At 42.9% G+C, this 19897-nt stretch overlaps 1 protein-coding gene across 3 annotated transcripts in view; it reads right to left on the reverse strand.

Moving 5' to 3' along the window:
- The window catches only part of LRP1 (LDL receptor related protein 1), a 469165-nt gene that overhangs the window by 108755 nt on the left and 340513 nt on the right, over positions 1–19897 (reverse strand). For all 3 annotated transcript variants that reach the window (XM_070740967.1, XM_070740966.1, XM_070740968.1), the window contains 3 exons: positions 6215–6404; positions 3458–3662; positions 1860–2052 (listed from right to left, as the gene is read on the reverse strand). In XM_070740967.1, coding sequence (XP_070597068.1) covers positions 1860–2052; positions 3458–3662; positions 6215–6404 — 588 coding nt within the window. The remainder of the gene's footprint in view (positions 1–1859; positions 2053–3457; positions 3663–6214; positions 6405–19897) is intronic.

The following is a 19897-nucleotide window of genomic DNA, read 5'->3' on the forward strand; positions in this document are numbered from 1 at the left end:
GGAATAGTTGTACAAATGAAATATTCAATATTTCATTCATTCAGATCTAGGATGTGTTATTTGAGTGTTCCTTTTATTTTTTTAAGCAGTACAGTGATCCCTCAAGTTTCGCGATCTCGAGCTATATCGCGATTTTTAAAAAAATATTAATTAAAAAAACCCCCACTTCCGCGTTTGGCTTCAGGACTCATCTGGGAAGCGGCGCGGCTGTTTTAAAAGGTTGCAGCCGGCCTGGGGGGCTTCCCAGCACCCCCCCTAACCCCCAACCCAGGTTCGGGGGGTGCTGGGAAGTCCCCCAGGCCGGCTGCGACCTTTTAAAACAGCCGCGCCGCTTCCCAGATGAGTCCTGAAGCCAAACGCCAAAGGCAAACTTCTGCGTTTGGCTTCAGGACTCATCTGGGAAGCGGCGCGGCTGTTTTAAAAGGTCGCAGCCGGCCTGGGGGGCTTCCCAGCACCCCCCCTAACCCCCAACCCGGGTTCGGGGGGGTGCTGGGAAGCCCCCCAGGCCGGCTGCGACCTTTTAAAACAGCCACGCTGCTTCCCAGATGAGTCCTGAAACCAAACGCCAAAGGCAAACTTCCGCGTTTGGCTTCAGGACTCATCTGGGAAGCGGCGCGGCTGTTTTAAAAGGTCGCAGCCGGCCTGGGGGGCTTCCCAGCACCCCCCTAACCCCCAACCCGGGTTCGGGGGGTGCTGGGAAGCCCCCCAGGCCGGCTGCGACCTTTTAAAACAGCCGCGCCGCTTCCCAGATGAGTCCTGAAGTCAAACGCCAAAGGCGAACTTCCGCGTTTGGCTTCAGGACTCATCTGGGAAGCGGCGCGGCTGTTTTAAAAGGTCGCAGCCGGCCTGGGGGGCTTCCCAGCACCCCCCTGAACCCCCAACCCGGGTCTTCCCGGCCGCCCACGCAAAGGGGAAACCCCGGCTCCTCGCTGATGCCCGCCGCTCGCCCGCCCGCCAGCAAGAGGGGGAAGACCCAGGGAAGGTTCCTTCGGCCGCCCAGCAGCTGATCTGCTCGGTAGCGCAGCAGCAGCAGTGAGGAGCCGAATCGGGTTTCCCCTTTGCGTGGGCGGTGGGGAACGCAAACTCCACCATCTACGCATGCGCGGCCATAGAAAAAAAAAGGGTGCGCATGCGCAGATGGTGTTTTTACTTCCGCAACCCTACATTGCGAAAAAACGATTATCGCGAGGGGTCTTGGAACGGAACCCTCGCGATAATAGAGGGATCACTGTATATATTTATCTGTCTACAATGCAGCAAGTAGTATAGACACATTTAACAATGTCTGTAATTTCTCAGACTGGAGTTTTCATGCTGAGAAACAATTACCAGCCATTGATAGAAAGGAGTAAGCGAAAAGGTTGAAAGGAAAATGGTAAGGGGGAAATGTGGTTTGTTTTTCAATTCAATTCATTAGATTTAAAAGCAAATGTGGTTTGCTTTTTTTATGAGGGCTGATTTTAGAGGCAAAACGTTGTGCAAGACAGACCTTTGGGTAAAACAGTGCAAACCCTGTAGCATGCTGTGCGAGGCCAAAGATAAGCAATGTTTGTGAGACACTCAAATGAAACTAAGCCAAATACCAAAGGAAGTATCTCCTCCCCAAAAAGAGAGAGCAAGGTTATCACTGGTAATATAGTGTAAATGGATAATAAGCTGCGCAAGAACATTCAGAAAGACCTAAGAGTTCTCCCCTCTAGGCTAGCAAAAAGAGAAGGATTGCCTCTGAATTCATTGCTGCAGTGCTGATCCAAATAAGGGCAAGGATGTTGAGAAAAGTGTAATATAACCTTATGAGGAATGTCCACCCCTTCCGCATGACACCCCCTCCCTCCCCAAGGATAAGAGGTTCTTCTTACAGCTGTTGGTGTCATTGGCCACGGCAATGATGCCCATAGGTTGCTGGGGGATATCAATCCGTAGGTGTTTCATGCCAGAGCCCACATATTTGTTGGCACGCTGCACGGCACGACGCACCCAGTCTGTCCAGAAGATATTGTCACCATAGACAGCCAAGCCGAAGGGGTGCACTGGCTCTGCCTTCAAGATCACCTGTTGGATATTATCACAGTATTAGCAGGGAAGAAGCAGGTTGTCAATAGCCAGGTATTATCATCATGTTAGTTTTAAGCACCTTGCTTCTACACATTAATTAAGAGTGTTCGGAAACTATGTTTTGCTTTTTAATAAGGGGGTTTTAGTGACTTTTAATTATTAGATTTGTTATACATTGTTTTTATTATTGTTGTGAGCCGCCCTGAGTCTGCGGAGAGGGGCGGCATACAAATCTAATTAATAATAATAATAATAATAACAACAACAACAACAACAACAACTTCAAATCATGCAAAATGTGTCTGCGCGAGTAGTCATGGGTCTTCCCAGATACACCCATGTTTTGTCAATACTCCGCGACCTGCATTGGCTGCCGACTGGTTTCTGGACACAATTCAAAGTATTGCTAATGACCTATAAAGCCCTACATGGCAGCGGACCAGATTACTTACAGGACCGCCTTCTGCTGCATAAATCCCAGCGGCCGATCAGGTCCCACAGAGTTGGCCTTCTCCAGGTCCCGTCAACCAGACAATGTCGTCTGGCGGGGCCTAGGGGAAGAGCCTTCTCTGTGGTGGCCCCGGCCCTCTGGAATCAGCTCCCTCCAGAGATTCATACTGCCCCTACCCTTCTCGCCTTTCGCAAGAGCCTTAAGACCCATCTCTGTCGCCAGGCATGGGGCAACTAGTATATCCCCCCCCTTCTGACCATTAAATGTTATATATGGGTGTGATTGAGTAAATTAACTGTTTTTTAAGTTAATGGGATTATAGTTTATAGTTTTTAACTATTACATTTGTATATGTATTGTTTTTGCACTGTATTTTGTGAGCCACCTCAGGTCCCCGGAGAGGGGCTACATACAAGTCAAACAAACAAACAAACAAACAAATAAACAAACAAATAAAAATAACAACAACAACAACAACAACAGTAATAACAGTAATAACAGTAATAGTAATAATAATAATAATAGGCAATGGCTTCTTGCAAGCATTTTCTCTTAATCTTCCATTCCCCACAACCCTTATTTAGTATTCCATAAATAATAAGGGAACCTGCTGCTTTCCAGAAGTAATTGCAATGAATTTAACTGCAACTTCTTGAGATGTTGGAATGGACAGACAGATTTTTTTTAATGTACACAAAAACATAACATAACAAAACATACAGTGATAGAAATCTTAGTTCCTATCAGAGGTGAAATGCTCCCGATTCACTCTTGCCTACTGAATTTAGGGTTTTTTTTCCTTTTTGAAAAAACAACATATAACTCTTCCCTGGTACAAGCTGAGAGGATGAGAACCTGTGGTCTAGAGGTTAAAGCTACTGCCTTACAGGCAGACTCCCCAGGTTCAAATCCCAATAAGGGTGAAGCAGTTTATAGAATGATGGGACATACGTATCGTTTGGAGCCATCGTATTCACATCGCTCTATCTTGTCCAGGGTGGCATCAGAAAAGTAGATTTTCTCTGTCTTGTGGTCAATTGCCAGACCGTTGGGTGTGCGGATATCTTTGTCAATGATGGTGATCAGGTTGGCACCTGTCAGCGTGGCTCGCATGATGCTGGGGTGTTGCTCATTCCAGTTGGTCCAGAACATCAGGCTGGAAGAGAGAAGAAAACAAATTACAGAGGAAAAGTGCTACATAAATTGAAAGAGGCACTGGGTGGAGACTGGATCTCCAGTCGCTGGTATACTCCTTGCATCCTTGTTAGAGAAGGAGGACCTGGCTATGGCAATATATGATGCTACAGCACAACTAATCTGGGCTTCCCTGCTGTAATCAGCTTCATATACTCCGAACAATATTTAGAATCTGATCCCAAACCATGACAGATAGGCTCGAAGGCTGTTTGTAACAGAGATTATACTTATTTTAATTTCAAACTGCAGAATTGGCTGTTAATTTACTATTCACTCAACTATAAGATGCCCTGGTGGTGTGGTGATTAAAATGCAGTATTGCAGGCTAACTCTGCCCACTATCAGGGGTTCAATCCTGATGGGACTCAAGGTTAACTCAGCCTCTCATTCTTTTGAGGTCAGTAAAATGAGGAACCAGATTATTGGGGGCAAGAGACTCTGCGCACAGAGTCCTACAAAGTATCTAAGTCTAAGTACAATTGATTTAAATAATGATGATGGTCTTTAAAGTTCACAGTCTGAAACACATTCAGTGGGCGAATTTAGATACAGTAGTACCTCGTGATACGAACCTCTCGTTTCACGAACTTTTCAAGATACGAACCCGGGGTTCGGGATTTTTGTGCTTCTTCTTACGAACTTTTTCCACCTTACGAACCCGCCGCCGCAAACGCCGAACCCAGAATTTCGGCAAAAGTTCGGGTTCAGCGTCCGGCTGAGAAGCACTGCCACCCGGCTGTCACCTTTTGAAACAGCCGGGGGGTTTCTTGACGTTCTCCCGAACCTGAACCCGGAAGTTTGACAAAGTTCGGGTTTGGTGTTCGGGTGGCCGCCGAGAAGCGCTGCCGCCTGGCTGTCAGCTTTACAGAAGAGCCGCGGAGCTGTCAGCCAGTCGGAAGGCTCAAACAGAGGTGGGGAATCCCAATAGGGAATTCCATGGGCGGAGCTTTGACATCATGGAGACGTCCTTCCTGGCCGGCTGAAATGTGGACTCCAGGAAGGACGTCTTTGTGACGTCAAAGCTCCGCCCATGGAATTCCCTATTGGGATTCCCCACCTCCGTTTGAACCTCCCGAGCAGCTGACAGCTCCGCGTCTCTTCTGCAAAGCTGACAGCCAGGCAGCGGCGCTTCTCGGCGGCCTCCCGAACCCGAACACCGAACTTTTGCCGAACTTCTGGGTTCAGCATTCGGGAGAACACGGAGAAGCCCCCTGGCTGTTTCAAAAGGTGACAGCCGGGCGGGGGCGCCCAGCAGACCGCCTTTTTTGTGATTTTTTTTTCCTTGCATGCATTAATCCCTTTTACATTGTTTCCTATGGGAAACATTGTTTTGTTTTACGAACCTTTCACCTTACAAACCTCCTCCCAGAACCAATTAAGTTCGTAAGATGAGGTATCACTGTATATGATTTCGTGACAGACACAGGCTTCAACTTAATGTATCCCATTCCTATACCTCTTTTGGCATAGCTATAAAGGGGAAACTGTAAATCAGAGTTTTTCAAACTTGGCAACTTTAAGATTTGTATACTTCAACTCCCAGAATTCAGCATAGCTGGCTCGAGAATTCTGGAAGTTGAAGTCCACAAGTCTTAAAGTTGCCAAGTTTGGGGAATCCTGCTATAAATATTCTATTTGAATTTTAGTTAATTATTTTATTATATTCAAACCTAAACTATGATTCATCTTAAGTTATATTGGCTGAGCAAACCGGTAAGTTATAATTTGAAGGTGGTTTGTTTTCAGTAATGCATAATCCAAAATAACCACAATTTATCCAAGTGTATGGTGCTCAGCAGAAATGAAATATTTTATATTTCTCCTGGAGATCCAAGGAGAAAGGAATGCACATGTTGAAGGATTGCTTAGATAAGACCGTTCATTGCTCCATCCAAACATATTTCATGCCTTAAGCTTATCAAAGCAAGACTAATTCAGGAAGCTCTTTAGCTAAACAACTGGGGAGCAGAAAAGATAACTCTCTATAATGGCAACTTTTATTTGGAAAATCCAAGAGTTGATTTTTTTTTTAAAGAAGGGTATAAGACTTGTGAATATATACTGCTCAAAAAAATAAAGGGAACACTTAACCAACACAATATAACTCCAAGTAAATCAAACTTCTGTGAAATCAAACTGTCCACTTGTGAAGCAACACTGATTGACAATCAATTTCACCTGCTGTTGTGCACATTCAACTTTGTACAGATCAAAGTATTCAATGAGAATATTTCATTCATTCAGATCTAGGATGTTTTCTTTGAGTGTTTCCTTTATTTTTTTGAGCAGTATATTTAGCATGGTGGTTGGTTAACAATGTTGTTAAGGCGCTTATTCTTGTTTTAATAGATTCCGGTCATTTTAAGGCTGTCCACTGATGTGAAATCCTTACGGGAAAGTAGTAGGAAGAACAAAAACATAATCATCCTCAAATGAACTAGGAAATGAATGAGTATGTGAATGAGCCGCATTGATTTTCAGGTGTTGTTTTTCAGTCATGCTGGAACTTACCTCTGGCATTCATCCAGCACGAAGGCTCGTGGATGGTCATCTCCGGACATGGTGATCACTGTTTCTCTTTCAAAAGCTCCCACACGTGTCTGGTTCACCGTATGCCGTGTAATGGTAGAAGTAGTGTAGCTTGTCCAGTATAAGGCATCCCAGCCTCGGTGATAAGCCAATCCCTCAACAGAACCAACATCTGTTAAAGAGAAAATGGGATGTATGTGTTATTTAGTAGGTCCGGTTCCCAATTCTTACTTCTTTGTTATTGTTCTGAGCCACTCCTCCTTATTCTGAGCCCCTTTCTTATTTGGTCCTGATATTGCCTTGCAGTCAACATCACTTTCCCCCAGTACAACTAACCCAGCAAAACAGAAAACATCTACAGGTAGTCCTCGACTTACAACAGTTCATTTAGTGACCATTCAAAGTCACAGCGGCACTGAAAAAAAGGTGATGTGTGATCATTTTCACACTTACCACGGCGGCAACATCTTCAGATCATGCAATTTACAATTGGATGCTTGACAACTGACTCACATTGTGCGACCTTCTGACACACAAGGTCAATGGGGAAACTATATTCACTTAACAGCCGTGTTACTAATTTAACAAACACAGTGATTCACTTAACAAAGGTGGCAAGAAAAACTGTAAACTGGGGCAAAACTCTCACTTAGAATTTCTCACTTAACAACGTAAATGCTGGGCTCAATTGTGGTTGTAAGTTGGGTACTACCTAGATCTGTAATGTCTGCTGTTATGAAAGCTGCCCTACCTGATTTCAACAAATGGGAAGAAGAATGATCTCCCATTTCCCTGCTGCTTGGGTTTCGTTTTGTCTCCTTCGTGAGAAACCTATGCCATTCTAATTATATGCCTGTGAGTCCTCAGAGAAGATTCTGATTATTTGTTAGAAACATAGAAACATAGAAGACTGACAGCAGAAAAAGACCTTATGATCCATCTAGTCTGCCCTTACACTATTTTCTGTATTTTATCTTAGGATGGATATATGTTTATCCCAGGCACTGTGGATTTATCAACCACGTCTGCTGGAAGTTTGTTCCAAGGATCTACTACTCTTTCAGTAAAATAATATTTTCTCATGTTGCTTTTGATCTTTCCCCCAACTAACCCCAGATTGTATCCCCTTGTTTCTGTGTTCACTTTCCTATTAAAAACACTTCCCTCCTGGACCTTATTTAACCCTTTAACATATTTAAATGTTTCAATCATGTCCCCCCCTTTTCCTTCTGTCCTCCAGACTATACAGATTGTTGTTGCTTCTTTCTATCTTTCATCTAAAATAAATGTTGGGGGTTGAAATACCATCATAGCAAGGGTGGACTCTAAGGTTCCTTGCTGCCAGTTTGCTTCCTCCTGTGCTGTTTAGCTGCGCCACATGGGCATGTGCAGTGCCAAAAAATCCTCCCCCCCAAATCCAAAACAAGATGGCAATGCTTGCGCAGTGTTGGAAACTCCAGGACTTCGGCCGCAACCTGATTTGGTTGTAACCGGAAGCAAGACTGACTGTGTATGCACGTCCAAAAAAAAAATGACATGGAAGGGAAAATAAGTGCTGTGTTTGATTGCCACCCGAGTATGTGTTCATGATCAGAATGAAACATTTAGCAGATTTTTTGTTCGGCACCCGATTTGGGCATGGTCAGAAGCATTTGTGACCTAGGGTTCTACTGTAATTGGGAACAGTTTTTGGGATTCCCCTACAGTGGCCCTACTATACCACTGCTCCGCAAGCTGTAAATCTTGCCCTGTTGAGGCCAGATTGGCTTCCACCCTTCTGACCTTTTGCAAAAGCCCAAAGACCTGGCTTTGCTGGATAGCTTTGGGCTTCAAGGGGGGATCATGACACTGGAGGTGATTGATGAATTAAAAGGCAATCTCACTTTCCCTGTCAGGCATCCTGTTGCCCCATCTTTGAACTATAATTTTATTTTGATTCTGGTTCTATTTTATCTATTATGGTTTTAGTGCTTTAAATGGTGTCAGCCGCTTCAAATCACTTTGAAATGAGATGGGTGGCAAATAACTCTAACAAACAAGCAAAAACAAATATCCAGAATTGTTGCTGAAAGTCAGAGTCCTAGCAGGTGAGATTGGCAAAAGATGACAGAGGTGCTGTAGTTCAGTGTTTCCCAACCTTGGCAACTTGAAGATATCTGGACTTCAACTCCCAGAATTCCCCAGCCAGCCTTCGCTGGCTGGGGAATTCTGGGAGTCGAAGTCCAAATATCTTCAAGTTACCAAGGTTGGGAAACACTGCTGTAGTTCACCCATACCTGGAAATAAATTCATCCTCCATGTTTCCTTCCATTGGACTGACTGATTAATGGTGGAGAAGCAACACTTGGACAAGTCACTTGACAATTTCCCATCTAGGAATGCTGATATCTGATCATCACAACCCTCCCCCTTTAAGTTAATAAACAGAAGGAAACTAATTGGTTCATCTCCGAATGAAACAAATCTATCATCTCCTGGTAGGCCCCAAGCCACTGTTTGAAAAAGCAAATGAGACACGCTGGGTAAGAGCTTGATTTCCTTCCCTGCTGGCAGCCAGCAAATGCCCAAGAGCAGAGAAGGGTTTTAAATCTCATTAAAACTGTAATTTATACATACAACTCAATACGCAAGAAAAGAAGGGGGATTCCTTTTGCTGGAAGCAGTACAGGACAAACGTATGAAAGAAAACAACAAAGAAATAAGAGAAATATGACCATGCTTTTCTCAGTACATTCCCAAAATTTTGTCTCACACATAAAGCTACTAGAAACAACATGATGTCCCGTGGCTCTAATTTTTGATATCTCAAAGAAACCTCTTAGAACTAATCTGTGGGAAGTGTTCATATTTAGTAATCCAATTGCCTGGTAGGGAGTTGGGTCACTCTGTGCTTGTATCCAGGAAGATAAAGAAATACCCAAAGAATTATCCAAAGATAATTCTTGGACGCCCCTAGCAACCACTTAATGAAACACACAGTAGGGCGTTCCCAGACCTTTCACTATCACATCTTTTTAGTTTTTAGAAATGTTTATGCCTCGTATTCGCTTACTTGCTTTTAATTTTAAAAAAATCAACTCATAATTACAATTTAAAACAAACTTGACTTACATTTTTAATTCTAATGAAATTAAGCGCAAATAGTTTTGCTTGTAACAAGGATTTAATGAAAATATAATTTCATTCCGTTGCTAAGCTTCATTTTTATTTTTAGTCATGTTGAAAAGCCTTGTTTTTGGTATGCAGAAGAAAAAGGAAGAACAATGCATACCAGTTCTTGCCTCGTTTTCAATTAAATTGGAAAATACTTCGCCTAAAATTTCCCACAAGCTTGAACTTCTGAAATTATCTTTTCGACTTGAACTATATTTTATATTGAATGTTTGTTGCTGAAATACCTCTGGCTGTGAATTGACATTTTAATTAATTGGATTATGTATTGGATTGTTTTTCACTTGTTGTGAGCCGCCCCGAGTCTTCGGAGAGGGGCGGCATACAAATCCAAATAATAAATAAATAAATAAATAAATAAATTACTGGTTGGTCTGAATACTAATTTATGAATAACATTGCCAGAAAAGTTTTCTGGAAAACAGCAGATGAATTAATGGGCAAGGCAATCTGTAAGAAGCCCAAATTTTGTTCTTTCAATTCTCCCTATAATGTTCAGGAATAGGAAAATGTTGGAAAAGGTGAAAAAATGACATTATCTGCTTCTGTTCTACTGGACTGTTTTTCCATAAACAGGTGCATGGCAAAAAGACCTGCAAAGTCTTGTATTAACAAAAATTTACAAATAGCAATAGCACTTAGACTTATATACAGCTTCACAGTACTTTTAGAGCCCTCTCTAGGTGATTTATAGAGTAAGTATATTGGCTCCAAAAACCAGAGTCCTTATTTTACCGACCTCAGAAGGATGGAAATGATAAAGTTGTCAAGTCACGTACCATAATTTATCTGGAAGGTTTTTTGCATCAAATGCCTGTCTGCGTATGAAGCAGTAAGCGGTGATTACTGGGTTTCCCCCCCCCCCCCAGTTTCACGTATTTAACAAATTCAGCTTCAGCTTAGTATGCTACCCATGATACACTTTAAAATAGCTGAATGTTCGCTAAAGCCAACTCTCATGTCTAGTCTAACACTAATACTCTTATACACATATACAGTGGTACCTCATCATACGAACTTAATTGGTTCCAGGAGGAGGTTCGTAAGGTGAAAACTTCGTAAGGTGAAACAATGTTTCCCATAGGAATCAATCAAGAAGCCCTCCCTGGACCCAGCTGTGCTTAATAACTACCGTCCAGTCTCCAACCTTCCCTTTATGGGGAAGGTTGTTGAGAAGGTGGTGGCACTCCAGCTCCAGCGGTCCTTGGAAGAAGCCGATTATCTAGGTCCCCAGCAGTCGGGTTTCAGGCCCGGTTACAGCACGGAAACCGCTTTGGTCGCGTTGATGGATGATCTCTGGCGGGCCCGGGACAGGGGTTTATCCTCTGTCCTGGTGCTCCTTGACCTCTCAGCGGCTTTCGATACCATCGACCATGGTATCCTTCTGCGCCGGCTGGAGGGGTTGGGAGTGGGAGGCACTGTTCTTCAGTGGTTCTCCTCCTACCTCTCTGGCCGGTTGCAGTCGGTGTTAGTGGGGGGACAGAGGTCGACTCCTAGGTCTCTCCCTTGTGGGGTGCCTCAGGGGTCGGTCCTCTCCCCCCTGCTATTTAACATCTACATGAAACCGCTGGGTGAGATCATCCAAGGACATGGGGTGAGGTATCATCAATATGCCGATGATACCCAGCTTTACATCTCCACCCCATGCCCAGTCAACGAAGCGGTGGAAGTGATGTGCCGGTGCCTGGAGGCTGTTGGGGCCTGGATGGGTGTCAACAGACTCAAACTCAACCCGGATAAGACGGAGTGGCTGTGGGTTTTGCCTCCCAAGGACAACTCCATCTGTCCGTCCATTACCCTGGGGGGGGAATTATTGACCCCCTCAGAGAGGGTCCGCAACTTGGGCGTCCCCCTCGATCCACAGCTCACATTAGAACAACATCTCGCAGCTGTGGCGAGGGGGACGTTTGCCCAGGTTCGCCTGGTGCACCAGTTGCGGCCCTATCTGGACCGGGACTCACTGCTCACAGTCACTCATGCCCTCATCACCTCGAGGTTCGACTACTGTAATGCTCTCTACATGGGGCTACCTTTGAAAAGTGTTCGGAAACTTCAGATCGTGCAGAATGCAGCTGCGAGAGCAGTCATGGGCTTACCCAGGTATGCCCATGTTTCACCATCACTCCGCAGTCTGCACTGGCTGCCGATCAGTTTCCGGTCACAATTCAAAGTGTTGGTTATGACCTTTAAAGCCCTTCATGGCACTGGACCAGAATATCTCCGAGACCGCCTCCTGCCGCACGAATCCCAGCGACCAATTAGGTCCCACAGAGTGGGCCTTCTCCGGGTCCCGTCAACTAAGCAATGTCGGTTGGCGGGCCCCAGGGGAAGAGCCTTCTCTGTGGCGGCACCGGCCCTCTGGAACCAACTCCCCCCGGAGATTAGAACTGCCCCTACTCTTCCTGCCTTCCGCAAACTTCTTAAAACCCACCTTTGCCGTCAGGCATGGGGGAATTGAAACATCCCCCCCCCTGGGCACGTTGAATTTATATATGGTATGCTTGTGTGTGAGTCTGTTAGTTTGTGGGGTTTTTTAAATCTTTAAAATTTTAAATTGTTGATTACTTACGATTTGTCTTTTTACATGTTGTGAGCCGCCCCGAGTCTTCGGAGAGGGGCGGCATACAAATCCAAGTAATAAATAATAATAAATAATAAATAAATAAATGTAAAAGCAAATAATGCGTGCAAATCCTTCAGGAAAATCCCAAACTTTAGAAGGGAGGCGAACAGAGGGCAGGGAGGAGCAGCTAAAGGTGGCGGGTGGAAGAAGCAAGGCTAGGCTAAAGGGTGAGTGGGAAGGAAGAAAGGCAAGGAGGGCGCCCCTCCCTTTTCTTTCTTAAAAAGACACCATTTCAGTGCCTTTGCAAGCATGCAAAATCTTTACTCCTCCAAGCTGCCCCTCCCTTTTCTTTCTTAAAAAGACACCGTTTCAGTGCCTTTGCAAGAATGCAAAATCTTTACTCCTCCAAGCTGCCCCTCCCTTTTCTTTCTTAAAAAGACACCATTTCAGTGCCTTTGCAAGCATGCAAAATCTTTACTCCTCCAAGCTGCCCCTCCCTTTTCTTTCTTCAAAAAAAAGGGGGGGAAAGAAACCCCTTCATCCCAGCAGCAGCTGCTTGGGTTTGTAAGGTGAAAATAGTTCGGAAGAAGAGGCAAAAAAATCTTAAACACCGGGTTCGTATCTTGAAAAGTTCGTTAGAAGAGGCGTTCGTAAGATGGGGTACCACTGTATAACTTACATTGCTTGCAAGTGGCTTGGGCTTCCTTCCCAAGTTTCCCTAACCATCTGAAAGGATAACCTGATTTGTTAGGCATACAGCAACTCCAAATAAAATAGGGAATTTCCCAAAAAAACCAATAAGAACTGGATTATTATTTAAGACTGAGAATCTCCATAGACAATAAGAATGGGAGGTTCTGACACATTCCTCAAACATTCATTTGGTCGAATCCTTCCAGCAGACTATTAGTCTAGAAGTGGTAAAGGAAAGTTTTGATTTCTAATTCCTTATAGAATTTGAACTCGGAAGGATACTCCTTGCTTAATTTGCTCTGCTTCTCAACCGTCCATTCTTTATTCTTGTTCTGAGACACTCAATTCATTTTTCTGAGACTCTGTCTTATCTTTTCTGATATTGCCTTCAGGCTAGTAACCATAACCAATCAAATCAGATTTTGAACGCTTTTCCCCTCAGTAAAAATGATCTAACATAGCAGAGATTTGCCTTGTGAGATCTTTTACTTTAAGTGTGTATTTTATTAGGGATTCAACCCTGAAGAATAGGTCCACCAAAGCTTATTATATATCTGGTAACTATCCTGGGGCCAAACTCCTTATTGTGGCCCGCCAGTGGCCTGGGCAACTGTTAGCTGATTCAGGCAGCAAGGAGGCTGGTGTGGTGATTCACCATTGGCCTGTGCAGCTGGTACCAGAGTAGGATAGTGAGGAGGCTGGAGAAGACTTGGTGCCAGAGGTAGAGATTCAGCCAGCGTCTTCAGAACCTCCAGAAGCTGCCATGACAGCAGAAGACAAAGATGAAAAAGAGGAGGAACCTGTGCTCAATGCATGTGTATAGAGCTGCCAAAAGGCAGGAGTGGCTCCTGAGAAGAAGGTCTACTCAGGATAAGGCTTAGGGTTAATTGGCCACTCCCATTGCCTATTTCAGTGAGGAAAAAGACTGGCCAATTTGCAGGAAACAACTTCATTCATTCCGGTTGTGTCTTTTGACTTCAAAACTCCTATTTGCCTCATGTTTGGAAGACTTTCAGTTTGTTTATTTATTTATTTATTCGATTTTTATGCCACCCTTCTCCTTAGACTCAGGGCAGCGTACAACTTGTTAGCCATAGCACTTTTTAACAGAGCCAGCATATTGCCCCCACAATCCGGGTCCTCATTTTACCCACCTCGGAAGGATGGAAGGCTGAGTCAACCTTGAGCCGGTGATGAGATTTGAACCGCTAACCTTCAGATCTACAGTCAGCTTCAGTGGCCTGCAGTACAGCACTCTACCTGCTGCGCCACCTCGGCTCTTCCTGCAAATTGCTCCTGGACATAGTAAGATGGCAGAAGGACTCTTTATTGGAATTTGATTTTTTTTGCTTGGACTATTGCCAGCTATTAAGAAGATTAATAAACAGCTGTTGCTTATTTCATTTATTAATTGGATTTGTATGCCGCCCCTCTCCGAGGACTTTAGAACAACAGCTATGACAAATAATTAGTAGTTTGTGATTATTAAAACAAGGTTCGTTGGATGGTAGTTGTGCTATCTGTGTCTGGCAACTGGGTCAGAACACTCCCGAAGAATCTGGCATAACGGCACAACATTGGAATACTCCTTAATACTCTAATGATAGTTTTCTAACAAGTCTAGTATGCCCACAGCTATTTTACTGAAGATACAATTAAACAGATAGAAGGGCCAATGGAGGTTTCTTCACATCTTTGAGGAAATTCAACATTTGGCATTCAACACAAGTGCCCCAAACTGACAGGAATCAGCATATATTCCTGGCCACAAAAAGACACAACCAATATGGATGGCAGAATACGGTATGACTGATTCTCATTAGTGATCTGCGTTTCATGAAAATCATTAATCTAGGATTATGTTTGCCAGATTCTTACAGCATGTCATTCTTCTAAGTGATCATGTTTTCCCTGGCAAAAGACTCTTCAGTTTGGACTATATATTCTGCGGAAGGGAATCATTTGCCTAGGGGTCACCCATATTTTCAAAGGAGATTCCTCTCAGATTCGATTCCTTTCCCTGAGTTGTTCTATATATATATACAGAGTCTGGTCTTCTTTTAGTTTTGGGTACTGAACTTCCTAGTCTTCCCAAGAATCTCATTCAGAATTCCCTGGGGATCAGGTAGTTCATTCCTGACTGTCATTGGATCTGAAATCATGTCTGAGCAATAAAAAAGCAGATGCTGAATTCAAGAACCCCCTCAAACTGAGAAAGTCTTGTCCCAGGATCATGTCATAAAGCAATTCAGAGGGTATTCTACCCAAGAAAAAAGTCCGTTCCTCCCCCTACTCCCTCCCCAACTTCCACTGGGACCTTAGCTACAATCATAAAGCCTTAATTGTTCTCTTTAGAGATGTACCTTGGGAAAAGTGCTTGGCCATTGACCACTGCAGTTATCAGTTGTACAGTACTTTACTTGCAGAAGCAAAAGTATCAACCACCTGATATTCAGCTAAGGTATATTCAAATAAGGAACACTGCCTAATCTGATGTCCTGCTGTACAACAGTGAGAATTTACTTAATATTGTTTTGTTTTTTTAAAAAAAAAGCTTTCAATTTTACAGAAAGGTTTTCCCATTTAGGCCTCATGTAGAAATTTTATCTCAGGAAGAATCTGAGCAATATTGTACCATTGTCTAGCATTGAAATAGGATTCTGCTTTCTCCCATAGACTACGGAGCAAACGTTGTGTGCTAAAGTAACTGAAATTAATAGGGTCATAGTTACATAACAAAAAGAGTTAACTTAAAAGCTTGTAATTACTAATAGAACTATGTATTAATAGCTTTAGGAGGAGCTAATAAATATTAAATAGGAAAACTGGGAATTGGGAGCAAGTAATTCATGTTCAGAAATATTGAACATGAATACATCTTACGATTCAGACCTTTGTTATTGTTGTAAATACTGATGAAGAGCTTACTCTTCTATGTTATCTCCTGAAAAGTTCTGGGAAATTAAAAACTTTGCACATATTGTATGACTTTGATGGACCGTCCTAATACTGATTTTGGAAAGCTTGTTATAGATAACATTTGTATCATCATCATCTTTTCCAAATCATGTATAATTGCATAAGCTGCATACTAGAAACTAATTCTTGGTTGTTGCTTCTTCTCTGCATATTATATTCTTTGATTACATATTTATTTATTTATTTATTTGTTTGTTTGTTTGTTTGTTTGTTTATTTATTATTAGAGTTGAAAGGGACCTTACAGGTCATCAAGTTCAACCCCCTGCCTGAGCAGGAAATCCTACAGCACCCCAGCCAAATGGCAGTCCAATCTCCTCTTGAAAATGTCCAAAGTTGGGGAGTCCACAACCTCCGCTGGCAGGCTGTTCCACTGGTTGATTGCTCTCACTGTCAGGAAATTCTTTCTTCATCTCCAGGTTGAATCTTTCCTTGGTCAGTTTCCAACCGTTGTTCCTCGTCCGTCCCTCTAGTGCCCTGGAAAACAGTGTGTCCCCCTCCTCTCTGTGGCAACCCCTTAAGTACCTGTATACAGTATCATACAGTATCATGTCCCCCTAGCCCATTTTTTTACTTGACTATCCATGCTTAGTTCCAGCAACCTTTCCTCGTATGACCTGGTCTCTAGTCCCCTTATAATTTTAGTTGCTCTTTTCTGCACCCACTTTATCTTTTTTGAAGTGTGATGACCAGAACTGGATGCAATACTCCAGGTGCGGTCTGACCAGGGCCTTATAGAGTGGTCTTGGAGTGTATCCCCCTGTTCATGCAGTTTAGGATTGTGTTGAAAAAGAGTTACTTTATGAAGTCCCCTCTAACTTCTACAGCCATTGAGTTCATATAATTTGGAAAGGCAAACAGAAGAACAGAACAAAAAAACCCATGTGTGACGAATGTGAATGGAATTATTTTCTGTTCAAATGCAGGAAGTTAAAAATCAGTCTGAATGCTGAAAAGCTTCTCCTTGCAAAAGAGCTCAAGTTATCTTATTGTCAACTCAGTGTCTGTTCTAAAGATGAAACCAGATGTCACAAATGAAAGAACTGTTGTGTGACATTGTTATTCTACCTTTCCCTGCTCCAGCCAATGATAGGGGAACAAAGCAAAACATAGCATTTTATGATAACAACATGTCATATACATTGTGTTACAACAAATGCCATCTGGAGGAGATCCTATGCCTCTTGCAGTGTCTAAGTGTTTGGAGACAAGAAGGTATCGCTATACTATTTAATTCTTTTCTCTAATGGAAACTTATCTGGCAACACATGGTCAAGAGCAGTCTGATTTATAACAGCTGTCAAAATCCCCCCAAAATTATAGTTATGCTTTCTTCCCTCCTAACAGACTAAAACATCAAAAGAGATAGGAGGCTTCACTACTCAATTCCTCTTCCAGGTAATAAGTGTCCCTGTGGGGGTGAACGGAACTTTAGAAGAAGGTCATATTTTATTCACACATTCCATTGGTTTGGGGGTTTTTTTTAAGATGTTGCAGTGGTTTCTATGGTGACAGAAACTGCACATTTTTAGAAGAGAATGTATAAGGAATCTTAGCATATTAAGGAAGGAATCAGAATGTAATCCACATAATGAATTAAAGCATGTGTATACCTTCTCGCCAACTTCCAGGTCAAAGTATCTAGATCTGCATATCGTCCAATAAGTTAATTCAGATGAGAATAAGATTGGAACAGTTGTCAAAAGGACAGTAGAGTGGTACCTCTACTTAAGAACTTAATTCGTTCCGTGACTAGGTTCTTAAGTAGAAACGTTTGTAAGTAGAAGCAATTTTTCCCATAGGAATCAATGTAAAAGCAAATAATGTGTGCAAACCCATTAGGAAAGAAATAAAAGCTCAGAATTTGGGTGGGAGGAGGAGGAGGAGGGAGAAGAGGAGGAGGACAGTCACTACCGAAGGAAGAAGGTGAGGTGAGGGGAATCAAAAAAATCTAAAACTTTAAGGCTTAAAAAAAATAGAAGGACTCTGAGGCGGCGGAAGGAGGACACACCTCCCATACACCTGGCACAAGGCTGCCTCCCATACACTGCCCAAAGAGAGATACCCAGGGGGAATGGCAGGAAACTGGCTGGGACTTCGTGCTGCTTTCAAATTTCCTGAGAAATTTTTCCAGGCTCGGGTTCTTAAGTAGAAAATGGTTCTTAAGAAGAGGCAAAAAATCTTGAACACCCGGTTCTTATCTGGAAAAGTTCTTAAGTAGAGGCGTTCTTAGGTAGAGGTACCACTATATTAAAGAAACCTTTAATTTGACAGACTAGCCTGTTGTTAGTGATAAACACCAGAGGAGAAAAACAAACTGAGACGAATTACAGGTGTACTGCAGGGGTGAAATCCAGCAGTTTCTGACAGGTTCTGGAAAACCGGTAGCGGGAATTTTGAGTAGTTCGGAGAACCGACAAATACTGCCTCTGGCTGGCCCCAGAGTGGGGTGGGAATGGAGATTTTTCAGTATCCTTCCCCTGTCATGCCCACCAAGCCACACCATGCCATACCCATATAACTGGTAGTAAAAAAAAACTGGATTTCACCACTGGTGTACTGTATACTTCAACCTCAATATATGGATTACTTTTTCTGCATTTTGAACAAATCATTAAGACACATCAGCTAGGGTAATGATACAAATGCAGCCAAAACAAGCTATGGCCAAGTTTTTGTCTCATGAAATGTCCCTGACAGTGATGTAATCCATTTACAGCTGTGTGCTAGACTAGAGTCTTCATGAACAACACACTACATTCCCGAAGTACTAGATAGGCTGACTTTCAGGAAGGACAAAGCTGGGAATATATTTGTTTAGGCCACAACACAACCCAAAGGGATCTTGGGGAGCTTTTATAAGGCAGCTAAGACAAGACTGTTGAGAGTTGCCAGTTCTCTCCCCTTTCTCCTAAACAGCTGCCAGAGTGGAATATTCCACTGATCCACTAATCCATGTTCTTTTTAGCCTTTTCTTTGTTTCCCCTTAACTATATCACTGCTAGTATCCCTAAGTTGCATACCCACTAGCCCAACTCTCAGATTTTCCCTGATTTGCATTTTTTCCTGGCTTTTCCTGTAGTAGAACCTCTAGATACGAGCTGCTCTACATGCGAGTATTTCAAGATACGAGCCACGAGGGGAGAGACATTTCTGTTCTATTCCCAAGCTCAAATTCGGGATACGAGCCGAGCGTCCACTAGGTGGCGCAAGAATCCTTGCTTTTGGTTATCTCGGAGGGGAAAAACAACTTGTTCCAGATACGAGTTGCCTCGAGATACAAGCTCCCTTATGGAACGAATTATGCTCGTATCTAGGGGTACTACTGTACTTCTCTTATACTCAAAACATGAATCTTTGTGGTCTTTATTTAAAATAAAACAGCTATGTTTCACTCCGTATCTACACCAAGCATACATATTTGCTTTCGATATTAAGTATCTCAGATCAGCTGTTCTGTGTACAGACCACTTCATCCATCCTACTCTCTCTTACAGCTGAATTGCAGCAGCTTCTCCCGCCTGTTAGTGAACCGATCTGGAGGATGCACTAATTTTGTCAAAGCCCAAAGTGAGCAGAAGCTGGATAGAAATTTCATCAATCAGAAGGAAAGTTGCCCAACTATATTCTCAAATATAGCTGCTTCAGGAAACATCCCAACTACCGAAAGAAAATCTAGTAAGCTAGCCTTTATAAATTCTTCTGAATGCAGAGACTTACTTACAATAGTTATAATTTCGTAAATTACTCAAGACCCATCTTTACCGCCAGGCATGGGGAAGTTGAGACACCTTCCCCCAGGCTTTTTATATTTATGTTTGGTATGTATGTGTTGTTTGGTTTATTAAATATGATAGGGTTTTTATATGCTTCTTTTTAATATTAGATTTGTTCCATCTTAATATTGTTTTTTACTATTATTGTGAGCCGCCCCGAGTCTCCAGAGGGGTGGCATACAAATCAAATCAAATCAAATCAATAAACAACTAACTAACTAACTAACTAACTAACTAACTAACTAACTAACTATCCTGGAATTTTGGCTTTTGATAAAAGTGATCTGCTTCAATGCCACAGCACTGGAAATATGAGGTTCTCTAATTCTGCAGATACCACAACCCACACAAAAATAATCTTCCCCTGTAATTGCTGTTCTGAAAGTTTCTCTTTGTAGTGACAATTTATTTTTGGAGCATTCTTCCAATTGGATTTCCGCTTTGGTGAAAGCAGCCAGAAAATAAAAAGGGTAGGCGGGAACAT

Source organism: Erythrolamprus reginae, chromosome 2 (genome assembly GCF_031021105.1).
Source record: "Erythrolamprus reginae isolate rEryReg1 chromosome 2, rEryReg1.hap1, whole genome shotgun sequence".
NCBI lineage: Eukaryota > Metazoa > Chordata > Lepidosauria > Squamata > Dipsadidae > Erythrolamprus > Erythrolamprus reginae.